The 14126-nt window shown below is 35.5% G+C and overlaps 1 protein-coding gene across 1 annotated transcript; it reads left to right on the forward strand.

The window, feature by feature from the left end:
• Nucleotides 1–3355: 3355 nt before the first annotated feature.
• On the forward strand, nucleotides 3356–13643 carry LOC101846398 (leucine-rich repeat and coiled-coil domain-containing protein 1; the record flags this gene model as incomplete). The annotated part of the gene is given in 6 exon segments (XM_013090354.2): nucleotides 3356–3739; nucleotides 4533–4750; nucleotides 5493–5600; nucleotides 7334–7389; nucleotides 10502–10663; nucleotides 13580–13643. Coding segments are annotated over 6 exon segments (886 nt in total), but the record flags the coding sequence as incomplete, so codon positions are not given.
• Between the last annotated feature and the right edge of the window lie 483 nt (nucleotides 13644–14126).

Genomic DNA, 14126 nt, shown 5'->3' on the forward strand with positions numbered 1-14126 from the left:
TTTTTCTGGACTTCTTTGTCAAATTCTTTTTCTTGCTACTGGGAACAATCAACACGCTTCTGTACAACCACGAAAGCTGAATAGAGAGTCAATCTATGCATTTATTATATATTTGGCAACTTGGAAAAACATGTGTCACTTTTCTCTCAAGATTTATTGCTCCATTCCAGTAGTGTAAATATAGTAGACCAATGATATTCAGTTGATCTTAATGCACCGATCATTCCTTTCATTGAAAGGGGGCCCAGCTAGTCATAGATAAAAAAACATTCGACTGAGGTATTCCAATTTCATGAATAGTGAGCTCACGCTTCGAAGCTTCGATGATTTTGTCTCCTGAAAATCGCGCAGCATTACTTCAGACTCCGTTCGAGCATTTTTTTTTAACCCTTTAGTTGCCAGGGGGTATGCGTTCCTACGGTCAGCTGAGCTCGTTACCCAGGACAGCAGACTAATAATAATAATGTCTCAGTGTTAATGTATGCACTATCTAGATCTGGCTCACGTGACATCGGCCAGCTGGGTCTTCGATTGTGTCACTTTTCTTATTCCCTATGGTATTAAGAACAATCAGATATTTCAAAAACTATTAATTTACGACGGAAATGAAGTTGATATTCGTGTTCATTACATCAATATTTAGTCGAAAATGGACAACTGGTAGCTAAGTGTGAGACGGGAGGAAAGTAAAAAAGTACCTTCCTATTTCCTCCCATTTAGCTCATCATCGATTTCGAATAACCTGCAAATGTACGTCAAAAAGTGAATTTATTTGCCATTTCAATAAAGTCATTTCGAAGTTTAGCCTCTAGATTTCTATGTTTTACGAGAGCATGAGGCCGCCCACAACAAGCCCAGGTATCTAGATCTATGGTGTGTTTATATTGATCGCTGCTAGCCCAGACTCTAGCAGTAAAGTAGTAGATCTAGTCGCAACTTTAGTTCAATATAATGCGCATCTTTTATTCCCGAATATGAATCTACGCAGCACTTGTGGCTAAAACTCCGTTCAAAAGAATTAATTAGGTTATTAGTTTGTGACGTTGTATTGTTGTATAGAGGCAACCACGAGCGGATATTGCCAACTTTGGTGACGTACATGGTACGGCATGTTAAATGTTACAGTCCTAAAAATTACGCATAAAAGATGACTACCGGGTACGTCATAAAGCATGGAAGGGATTAATTTTTTAAATTATTTTATTTTGGTGGATAGGCATCACTTGTTCTAATTAAATTTAGAAAATAAGTCCTGATTTTTATTAAATGTCTAAGTTAGAAATAGTCCTAGATAAATATATATATGTATGTATAGTATAAAGTTTTACGGCGCTCGCAACTGCTAGTGGTTAGGCTCTCGGACTCGCAACCGTAAGGTCGTGGGTTCGAATCTCGTCAGGGGCCCGACGTTTTGTCCTTGGGAAAGGCACTTTGCAAAATTTTCCTCACTTCACCCAGGTGGAAATGGGTACCCAGCTATAGATGGTGAAAGATCTTGTCAGTTTGATAGTGTTTGAGCGCATGAAATCCGCAGCTTGCACTGTATGCTTCCGCGGAAGCTGAAAATGTTTCTGAGTGTTCTCAGAGGGTCTGCTGGGCTAATAATAGTTGTAAAGTGCATAGAGCAAGCTCTTGAGCATGGATATTAAATGTCTAGGCTATAAATAGTCCTAGATAAATATATATATATATATATAGACTTTACATTTTTAGAACTCTCTGTATCCAGACCCAGGCTTGATAGCTGGATAGGTGGCTCTACTTTAGGCTCTTTTCTAGGTCTTTTATTTTATTTTACGGGGCTCGCAACTGCATAAGGTCATATGAATGCGTGAAACTCAAGTTGGTTTCGTTCACAACAGTTCTCAATACTGCTTGGTTTTGGGCAATAATTCGACTAAAATATGTTACAAATTCATCGTAAATTGGTAAAAGTTTCGTCGTAAAAATAAGAGCAATAATTTACATATTTAATTAAATTAAATTTAAAATAACGGTACATTCTTTTTTTTTTTTTTTGCGCAGGCCAATTCGAGAATTCTGGTGGGATCAGTGACGGAGAACGGATCTTTCAATTTTGTACACATAAAAATTACTTTCTTTGGATCTCTCCAAAGTCTGAACATTCTCTTAAGATGTGCCTAGAGTCTAAAGGTCTAGAAAGAGAGACTACAGACTGAGACAATGTGACACATCCAGCCTTAGTCTATAGTCTATAGCAAGACATTAAGTGCCTTTTAGATCATAATTTTAAATTTCGGTTTTATGTTTTTCTACTCAAAGGTCAATGTCTTTCCCTTTGCACCATCGTAAATATTTCAATCTCTGGGTGGGTAGGCTACTCCTTGTTGTGATTATGACGAATGACGACAGCTTAAGTGAAAGACAAAGTGATATATGAGACTGGACTGAGTTTGTCTCATTTTTGTCTCCACTTTGTACTTCTACACTACACTCATACGAAATTCAGCCTACTCCTGGTACCCCATGCTTTGTATTAACTTTCCGCTCATTCTTGATTTGGTGTTGAAACAACATTGCTTCATGATTGCACGCAAGGCAGCATAAGAAACCTTTGTAGAAACACTGAGCAGTTATGTGTGTGAATTTTTAACTTGGATAAATTTGATAAGGTTCGAAGGATTTTATTGACTTAACAACTATTTGATCGATTGTTCGTAGGTCACTAACGATGATTTCCATATATATATTAATTGACTAAAAATCATTAGATCTTTTATCATGCCAGAAAATGGGCTCGCCGTACTAGTTCGAACCGGCCATGACGGTCTCCTGTATTATACAACCGCCTGTACAAACGGCCACTTTCCAATCCCCCCTTGCGGTTTTTCTATATATTTAATTTAACTGTGTAAAATGGGCACCTGTCCATCGCGGCTGTGGCCACCTAGTTTTATCAACCCATGGTCAAATTTCCCTGCCTGAGACAGCCAGGCTTTGTAAAAAATTATACATTTTCCCCTGACGTTCTGGACAAGCCGTCGTAATTCATTCACCTGCCGTTATTAGAGTCAGTCCTTCCAATGGATGAAATGGTCATGTTGCTTAGGTCGCTCCCAATGTTTTACCCAAGTTGACCAATGGGTAACAATAAATTTTCAGCAGCTGGTTTTAAGGCCAAAATATCTTTAAAAAAATTTTTCTATTTTTTTTCATATATATGAATAAAAAAACCAGTGCTGTTTAAGAGTAATTATATCAGATCATATCAGTGCAACTTGAAGCGCGCACACCTCTGCTCTTCACTGACGCAAACTTTTTCTTTTTTTTATCCTATTCCCATATAAATTTATATGTTTCTTGTGGATAATTTGTAAATTCAATGCAGTGTGACAAGACGAAGAAACATTTTTATTTGTCTTGAAAGTGCTTGTGGTGACTTTATTGACAGTGACGAAGAGGATTTCTTTGGAGACTTTGCCGGTGTTTTTTATTAAAAGATGGCGGTGTCGAATGATTCAAAACATTTGTCTTTGATTGATGCTGGGATCAGCAACATTTGGTCATTGTCATTGCCGAGCTATTTGGAGAGCCTCAACCTTCATGGGAACCACATCCAAAACATCAGCAATTTGTCTCATCTTGTGCGGCTTGCACATCTCGATCTGTCGGCCAATCAAATCACTGTTCTTGATGGCCTGGAAAAGCTGGAGTCGCTGAAAACGTTGAATCTATCCTGTAATCTCATCACTTCTGTGGATGGAGTATCTCATTTAAGGTAAAATCTCCACCTAAATTACAACTGCATTTCATTCTTGTCTTATATACTGTACTTCTACCTATCAATTTGTCATCAGATCAAGAAAGTTTTTTATTTTGCCCTGGAGAATAGGGATATGGCATGTTCAGGTTAATTCTGTAACATCTTTTGCACAAATTATAAGTTTGACCAATTCCGCTATTTTACCGTTGTTTAGCTTCTGAGCAGTATAGGCCTATGAGTGAGTGGTTGATGTGCATTTAAATGGGTTTTTCAGCTTTTATTTCTAATTTCTCGTCACTTTTTGCCTAACTTGTTCGAAGCAAAATATACGTAGGTCTATACTATTTTTGGTTAAGATGAGCTGTGAAGTAGAACTTCAGATATTGACTTTTCTCCTTTCTGTAAAAATTTTTTAAAAACTTTTCTTTATAATCTAGCGGATTATTTTTTCTTTTATGATCCTTTTGGCACAGGGTATGCGGAATGTTTGAAATTTGTCTCTAATTTAAATCCTTTTCAATCATTCTAAGGTGAACTAGAATTTCCCTCTTCTTAGTCAACTATGAAAGCTGATTTTTTTTTTCTTCTTCTTTTTTAATTTTTATAAAGGCATTTTGCATGCTGGAAGGTAATATTAAAGTCCTGTTTTCTTGACTCAATGATATGCCTAGTTATTAATGAAAGGGCTGGTTCTTTTTCCTTTTTTTATTTTCCTTTATCATTTAGAAAAAAAACATACTTGTACTAATGCCTTATTTTGTGTTTTAAATGGTAAAAAAAAAAAGTATGTAATGTGATGTTTGTGTAGGTCACTTCAGAGACTTGATGTGAGTTACAACCAAGTGAGGGACATTGGTGGTTTGGCTGAGCTTGGATTTCGGCACAGTCAGCTACAGTACGTCTCGCTGCACGGAAACAAGCTGCGCAGTGTAGCACATGTTGTGGATTCTTTGAGAACCGTCAAATCATTACGCCATTTGGTTTTGACTCAGGATGGATCTGGCAATCCTATTTGTTCCCATCAAGGTATAATGCTTCTTTTTAAAAGAATTTTGTTAAAATTGTGGTGTCCTTTTCAAGCAGAAAAAGTATGTCTTCAAAAAGCATTTGTGCTTTGGTTGGAAAAAAATTGCAGTTGACCTCCCTTAAGATTTCATTACTATTGATTATACAAGCAGAAAGAGATTATTAGGTAATTAAATTATCAAGCTTGTTGGTGTTTTTTTTAGGATAATGACTTCTACATCATTAGTTTTGTGAAGCTGTAGTGATTATATTACACTACGTGTGCATAACGAAGAATGTGACAATGATCGTGATTGTGTGACAAAAGTATGACTAGACGTACTCAAATTGTTGTTCTTTTTGTGATTTCATTGTGAAAATAAGTCAGTCTAGTCTTCACCTTTTGCCCCATGGTTGCTTTTTCTGATTTGTCTAATTTATAGATTGAGAGTGAAAGAAGCTCACTTGTCTTGGGAAGGATTTGAGTTCGTAAAATAAATTTGGCATATCAAATATATATAATATTTTAAGAATCTGTATTAAAATAATAGTACTTTTCATACATCACTTAACATTGCGTATATTGATGTAGATCTAACTACATTTTGTATTTTTAAAAAGACTGTATGCCTTGTGTATTTAAAACAAATTACCGGATACTGTGCTCATTTTAATAACATTTGTCAAAACAAAGAAAAAGACGTCGCTCTTTACATGGACACCCCATTCTTCATTTACTCATCCATTTTGTCTTTCCATACAGGATATGAGACAGAATTGTTCTCCAATTTACCACAGTTGGAATCAATTAATGACTTAGACAGGTCAGGCAAATTCAACTCAACGTTGGATAATGTGTCATTTATACCAGGTTGGTGAATACCTCTTCAGCATTTTTGATTTAACATTTTACTCTAGTTTACCCGAGACAGAATGCTGAAATGGTATAGGTTTAACACCCCTATCAACACTATTAGGGTTATATATGAAGCAGGACTTCCGAGTTTAACGTCTATGAAAGGACCGAGCCAAGTGGGAAATTCGTGTAAAATGCCTTTCCTAAGGACACAAGGTTAGACCGAGCTGAGGCTTAAACTCCCGAACCTGCAATGCCACAATTAGCAGTCCGGCTGTTTAAGAATATGTTTACAGTGACCGTATTAAAATCAAGAGGAGTACAAAGGGAGCAAGATTTGTTCTAGCTTCAGTTTTTCTCCATCTCTTTAAATTGTTTCTCGATATTGTTGGCAAGCTGTTGACTGGTTCCATGCCCAGAATGCAACTTTTTTCAGGAGAGAGTAAAAAGATTTTTTACTCTTTAACAATAGTACCTACGGTAGATCTATGCGTCTTTTCTTTTGTTGTTCAACATTTAGAATTTTGCTTTAGACAAAATATGTGTCAACACGCGACCGATACTACAAATAGAGACTGCAAGTTAAAAAAAGAAGGGAAAAAAATAATTTTGGGTTCCATTCGTCTGAACACTGGCTGATGATATGCATAGGCCTATTATCTATAATTTGTGATGCCTTCAAACATCTATTTTTAAACAACTAAGTTGGTCATGTTGGATTGTTGGAAGTAAAGACTTTGGAATCCAAGGTCTCAGCTTGGTACACTGTGTCCTTTCCAAGTACCAGTAGAGAAATGCTGTTTAATGTGTTAATGTTGACTGTACGTTTGAAGACATAGTGAAAAAGAGTCAGGAATTGAGGGATGATCATTATGACAAGAGTGATTTGATAGAAAGAAAAGTATATGAAAAAAATAATTGATGAAATGATTTGTTTCAATCCATGCTAAGTTAGAGCATGTTGTGTCTGAGCTGCTGGCGAAAATATTTTAAAAATTAGTACTAGGTCTAATAGATACAGATGGTTAGAGCACATGCAAGTGGATCATCCTTCTAGTCTTTGCATTTTTACATTTGTGGCACAATGCGGTGGAATCAGGCGCTCGTTAAAATACTGAAAATACTGAAATGGAAGAAACTTTTTTTCTGTAGGTTTGGACATTTTTCTTACATTTTTGTTTTCTGCCGCAACATCTTAAATCTTACTTTTCTGTCTGTTTGGAAACACATTTCTTTGTGGATTTTACTGAAAAACGCCGTTAAAAGACTAAGAAATTGCAGATTTTCAGTTTCCAATGGAACAGGTCATTTTCTCGCTAATTTTACCTCTGAAATCAGACTACTCCCATCTCATGCAAGATCAAATTTTGCGACTTCTATTCAAGATCGATTGGTATTTCTTTTTTCACTCAGAGGAAGAGAATTGAACAAACTTGAAGATGATACTAATAACTCCATAAGCTAAAAAAATGATGAGCGCCTGATTCCACAGCGTTGTGACATATTTGTTGTCCGTACTTTTATTGTGCCCTTCATCTACTTTATGAGTTGTTAATTGAGGAAAAATTAATTATTTGAAGCACCGGTAAACAAAATATTTTTTAAATTATAACTAGATCTAGTTGTAAAGGACAAATGATTGATATTGAGTGAAGAAGTAGAGGCATTATTTATTGTTGTGCCAAGTAAAAGACCTGCTAATATGCTCGGATTCTTGTGTACTAATGTGAATTTTTTTTTTCTGGCAGGATTAGAAGCTTACTTGGACTTCTTACTGTCCAGTGAGAAGGAACAATCATCACAGGTGAGCTTCATCTGGTTCTGTTAGAATACATCTAATTCTGTTATTGTGCGTCTTATTTTGTTATGCTGCTACTGTCAGTGCTATTTAGAAAATTTTAAAAGTTTACTGGCTTCTTTGATCTTGATGTCTTTATCAAAATCTGGGCTGTATGCGGTACTTCAAAGTAGATTGACAGTTAATTTAGTTATTTACAATTTTCTGCCTCTCTCATCAACTTGAATAATTTAGAAGGCTACTGTCTGTCTGCCCTGCCACTCAAAGCTCACCGGGGCTTTTTGGTAGATACTTCCTAGGAGATACAGAGATTTTTTATTATATATTTTTCTCATGTAAGACCAGGTCTCTCTTCTTTTTAATGCAAGGCAAATTTTATGAAGATTCATCGCTGCTACACATTTTCTATTGTTTGAAGCATGTTTAGTGTTAATACTGACAAAATTAACACGAAAATCTGGTCAAAATGTAAAGACAGTAAGGGTAGCCTTCAATAAAATAATGTTTTTGTTATTTTGGTGCTAGAATTGCCTAATACGTTGCTTTTTGCTTTGGTGCCCTGTAGTTGTAGGCCTATGGTTTTCTGAGTCTTTAAAAATATGAAGTGACTATTTCTCCAAACGCTCGTGAAAATAAACATAACCTTTATTTTTCTCCGAACGGTTTCCGTTCTCGAGATTTTTTGGTTGTTTGCGAGATTTAGACGTCATCTTTCATTCTGCCATTCTGTGAGGACACACTGGGAAGAAGCATTTTTTTGCATCGAATTCAATTTCTAGAGCTAGAGATTTTTAAATATCTGAATATTCAGATACTTCAGTTGTGGTTAGGGCAACGTTCCCGGACTATACTTCATTTGTAAATGCCTTCAAAAGGTACTCCCCCCCCCCCCCCCCGTTTCACTCCTTATATACACACACACTCTCACTCCCACACACGCATGCTCACACACACAAACACACACACACACATACGGGCCACTTCTTTCGCAAATAACCAACAAATCTGAAAAACGGAAACCGTTCGGAGAAATAGAGTTCAAGTTTATTTTCCTGACCGTTCGGATAAATAGAGCCGGCCTTTTGAGAGAAAAAAGGTCAATCTCTAATTCTAACATCCATTGAAATAGAAGGCACTTTCAGCTTGTACTGAAATAAGAACACCTATGGTATCTCAACTCTGCTCTGTTTTGCTTGGCCTCTAAACTTTTAAGGAATCTATATGATGTGGCAAGTTTGAAATTAACTTCCAGGGGTCTGAAGAAATTAGATCTAGACTCTAGATCTAGAGTCTAGAGGTCTAGATCTTGTCTAGACCTAGATTTAGATCTAGATCTAGATCTAGATTCTAGCTGTTTTCTTTCTTTTTCTTGCTGTAAGTTTAAAAATTTTAACATGGGTTGTAATGGATTTTTAAATTGTGGAATCTTTGTTTGACCTTGGTTTTAACAAAATTCGTAGCTTTCAACTTCTCCCCAGTTTTGCCAATGACAGATCTAAATCCAATATTATTGTCGCTGGAAGAGCGTGGTTAAAATAGAAGGATATGGCAAGGGAAATGACCGCTCTTTGAATTTTCCCTTTATTCCATTATCAGTTACCTCCCTTCTCGAAAATTTGTTCGCGCTCTTTTCGAGTGGTTGCAGGTCAGTTTTTGCTGATTCGTTTCTTTTAATTAAACAATTTAGCTTTTACTTTCATACTATAAATCTATTCATAAACTATAAACTTAAGGCTTCGAAAATTTGCCAGTATTTGGTATACATTCTTTAATAAAAGATTCTAGTTAGAGCTATGATGCTTGCAATATTTTTTTTTAGTGGCTTTTCTGTTTTTAAGTTATCCTTAAAACTTATTCATCATGTAATTTGTAATTTTGTCTTTTGAAAAATAGGTTTTAAAAAAAAATTCTTAAGCCAAAAACTTGGAAATTTCACATTGAATGTCTGCAGATGTTACAGCAAGCTTCTGGCTAGTTTCATTGCTGGTGTTTAATGTAATATTTCAGTAAACTGACTTTTCCTGAAACTGACTGAGAGGAAAGTGATGATTTAAAAAGAATTAAAATTTGACATGTGCAAACTGAGAAGCACCCCATTAAGAACGAAAATGAATAAGCAAGCTAATTGTTTACAATGTGAAGCAAGCACAGCTAGAGGGAAAAACTAACCCGGTCAGAGAAAATTTGGAATGATTTTAAAAAGTAAAAGTCCTATAAATTTTTGCTCATAAACATTTTCAAGACAACCAGCAGTTTCATTGGCATAATATGCAACATATGAAACATACTTTTAATACTGACTATCATTTTTATTCTTTATTTTATATGAAAAAATAAGTAATTTCTTACTGTGAATGCTCTTTTTCAAGGTTTTTAAATTCCGCAGCAGCACTTTTTAATTGCATACAGACTTACTTACGTAGTTAGAAGGGAATTTACTCCAGGGAAAATTAATTTTGAAGAGGAACTAATCATAATTATTATCTGAAACTAAATGAAGTTTTGTAATACTTTTCTATGGGAAATTATACTTTTGGCTGATGGTCACAAAAACTTGCGACAAAATAATTGATTATTAACTAATAAGAGAAAATGTTATCAGTGGTCATTCTAGATGCGCCTTTCTTTAAAAATAAATTTTGTATTCTTCCTTCTTCCTCATTCCTCAAGGGTAAGCAACTGAAGTTTTTTTTTGTCGACCTATTGTGCTACTTAAAAAAAATTAATTAGGTCACAGTCTTTTTTCCTTGCAAATTGTGTCGTTATATTATTGTCCTTTGCCTTTTAGTTAGCTATGTCCTAAATTTAGAGGTACTTTAATTTCTGTGTACTGACTGACCAAGGTATGTCCAGTTTTGGATAGGGATTTAGAATTGTATCTCAGCAACCTTCAGCTTTCAGGTGGCTTTGCCAAAGGTAAGATGCACACAGGGCTTACATTTTTTTTCTTAGTAGAAAATTAGAAAAAAAACCTTTGTGATTGATTACTCTTTTGATGTGTTTTGCTGAATGATTATTAACTTGAGAGAGAATAGTTCTCTTCTGATCATACATGAAGGAATCCAGGAAACCTTTGTTCAACACTACGCAGTTTTATTTTTTCCGTTTTTCTTACCAGGAGAGTGTGACTCCCCAGTCTCTGATCACTCCGAAGATTGACGCGGTGATGGATCAGTTCCGACAAAAGTTTCTCCATGGAGGGGAGACCAGCTCATCAATGGGCCTGTCCGCCTCCAGTCCTCCCTCAGACAACGGGCAGCACACGGAGAGCATGAGAAAGGTAAACCAGAGACTGTGGGAGCTTTTTTTCATAGTAGTTGCACTATTTTTACGGCAGTGTATTCTCATCTGATGAACTACTTTTTGTATTGTAATATTTGTCTTTGGCTTTTTTATGTTGACTGTATTATACTTTAATGGTGTAGCTCGTGGCTTGAAAATTTTTCAGTCAGCGAAAAGTCCTCTTTTTATTTGTATAATGAGAGTAGACACAAAAGGCAGTACTTGGTACTTTTATACTATTTATAGTGCTTTCTGACCTCTGATTTTATTTTAAAAAACTTCCTAATCGACCTTGCGATGATTTTAAGCCAAAAAAATGAGTTGATTGATTTCTTCCTGTTACAAGGTCAGAGCAATATACCTTCTGTGAGACTTTCTTATGAGTGCTTCCTTTTTGCAGCAAAGTTTGTAGTCTTTGTACTGATTTAGGCTTGTGCTGCGAGATCTTTTCTACAATTTTTGCGTCATGGAAAAGCAAAGAAAACAGTTCTGGAAGAAGGCTGTACCAACAAATAGGGGCCTAGTGTTAGTGTTAATTTTTGGTCTCATCTCACTGAACATTGACAAATTATTTGTGAGCTTTTCTTTCCATAGACGAATTATGTTTTACTGTTGTCTCCATCTGCCTGGTTTGTGTTTGACAGATATTGTATCAGCAGTATGAGATGTTCTCATTACTTTAAAAATGTATTGTTTGACAGATATTGTATCAGCAGTATGAGATGTTCTCATTGCTTTAAAAATGTATTGTTTGACAGATATTGTATCAGCAGTATGAGATGTTCTCATTACTTTAAAAATGTATTGTTTGACAGATATTGTATCAGCAGTATGAGATGTTCTCATCACTTTAAAAATGTATTGTTTGACAGATATTGTATCAGCAGCATTAGATGTTCTCATTACTTTAAAAAAATTATTATTTTACAGGAAATCAGCTGAAACGGTGGACTTTGTAAATTCAGTTCATGATTTTGAAAAATACTGTCCAAAACAATGCTGCACTTTTAGTTTTACAGAAAAGAAAACGAGACTCTGCTACACCTCTATTACGGACACTGTACAGGCTTCCTGTTGAGGAAAGCATTATGTGCAAGTTGGTCACTCTATGTCGCAAGTCCTTGAATGAGATGATGTGCCATCATATATCAAATAAATTATGTTGACACTGTACATTCCAATTAACAGTTTAAGGTCATCCGCTTACAAAGAGAAATTTGTTTCCCCATCTATGAAACTTAAAACAATGGGTGAAAGGGCATTTGAATGTAACAACCCCAAGATCTGGAATGCTTTGCAAAGTAGTTCAGGAGAGATCAAATCCTTTGATTCATTCAATTGTCCACTTAAGTCACTTATGTTTTCAAATAAATAAGATGAATATTTAGAGAGATTTTCTTTTGGTCAGAACACAACGCTTTATGTTACTGTTGTATTGTAAAGCGCTCAAAGCCTGTGTACTTTAATTGGGGTTGAACTCTATATAAAGGCCATTTATTATTACAATAATATATTATTATTATTATTATTATTATTATTGTTATTATTATTATTATTATTATTATTACTATTATTATTATTACTGTGATTTTTAAAACCAATCACAGATTGGGTGTCTTTTATAAGTCTGGGTCACAAAGACAGAACCAATTACACACTCAAATGGTACTTAATTTAAATGACAAAAATATATTAGTTCTTACAAAAAAATATTATCAGTTGTAATAAAATTCTTCTTTTAAAATTGAGTGGATTGAAATGTATGGACATGCGTTTCATCTTCTTTGTCATGGCGCACCACTTGTCTGATCAGGTGAAAGAACCTCCCAGTGGTGACCACAAGAAAAATAACTCAACTGTGCTTCAATGTAATTGTATGTGTGTATCTAGTCATGAACCGTTTAGAATGTTGCTCGGTAGCTTTGTTTTTTCGTTGAAAAGAAATTAAACAAACGTATCCATGTATCCATATTTCATACCCCAACAAGTGGGTGGTTGGCGGGTGCTCTGGTGTGGTGTGGTTTGCTTTTTCTTTCTTTTCAAACATCTATCGTCTTTATCTCCCCTCCTTCTTTTTTGTGTTTGTTACTCTCTTGTAACACCTCTAATCTTCGGCACTTATATGACCTTATTGTGTTGCAAGTGCCGTAAAACACTTACTAAAACTAAAAAAAATACCACAACAAATATGCCCCTCTCAGTAGTGGAGTTCACAGTTTGGTCATTGTCTCTGTGCAAATGACGAGTTTAATGTGAACAGTATTTTTCAAATATTCGTTGCAGATTGTAAGAAAGTCAAGAAAGAATAAAAATAAACTTTAAAAAAATTTTGATAATTGCAATGTTTTTAGGTGGAGTTTTGGTAAGTTTTACGTTGCTCGCAATAACAGAAGGTCATATGGCCAACTTCTGAGAACCACTCATCATCATCATTGCCTTTCTCACCCTGCACCAGAGTATAAGCCAGGAACAAACACTTTCCACCGTTCTCTATCCTGGGCTAGTCTCTTGATGTTATTCCATGTCTTCCCACTTTTCTGTTCATCAATTTCTGTGATCGATCTGACAAAAGATATTGAATGAACTCTTACCCTTTTTCCGCGTGCATTTACTGTATAGCTACTCCTAGTACACAAATTTCAGTTTTGTTTGGGGCAAGTAAGGTGTTTCACTAACACATCTCCAAAACAGACTACTGGGTCTTTCTCATTAACGCTCTTATGTGACCGTGGACTGATGGTAGATGTTCTTTCATGGTCGACTTCTTATGCTTTTGTAAAGTGTTGTTGTTGACTTTAATTGTTCCTGGTGAAATAAAGCTGTAGATTGTGCTTATTTTTAGGGTTTTTTTTCTATTCAACAGCATGCATTTGCTAGTCTTTTGTGTCACAAACATTTTATTTTGCTTCCTCAGATTCTGTCTGACCGTGAGTTCTCCAGCCAGTCTTTGAGGAAAGAGAGACCAAGGGCCAGAGTTGGTAAGTGAGATATCAATAGAGATGATCTGAAGAAAATTGTGAAACGGTTGATGGCCTACGTAAAACCACGACTCAAGAAGTTACATTGTAAATGACTATGTAAATCTTTCTCGATGAGACTTTTGACACAACCTGTTGTTGGTGTTGTTGAAAAAAGTTTCGGAATTTTTAGGCGTCAATAGATTAAGATTATCAGCAGAGAAGGGCATTTTCAAAATTTAGTTATCCGTGTTTTTCTGAGTAGTTTCAGTGCAAGATTTTTCTCTTCCTGTGACAAAAGCTGGTGAGTTTTTAAGAGGACTTTATCTACGCCTTTTGTGCAGCAATATTACCTGCTCGATAAATGTCTTTGTAGACATTTGTGCAGGTGGATCCTGACCACCTGCCATGGGACTAAGAGATAAGATAAGATAGTACTTTATTATTCCAGAGGGAAATTTTCCTTGGCTGTACAGGACCGTAAAAACACATGCAGGTATACAT

This window comes from Aplysia californica, unplaced genomic scaffold (assembly GCF_000002075.1).
Source record: "Aplysia californica isolate F4 #8 unplaced genomic scaffold, AplCal3.0 scaffold01236, whole genome shotgun sequence".
In the NCBI taxonomy this organism is placed as follows: Eukaryota; Metazoa; Mollusca; class Gastropoda; order Aplysiida; family Aplysiidae; genus Aplysia; species Aplysia californica.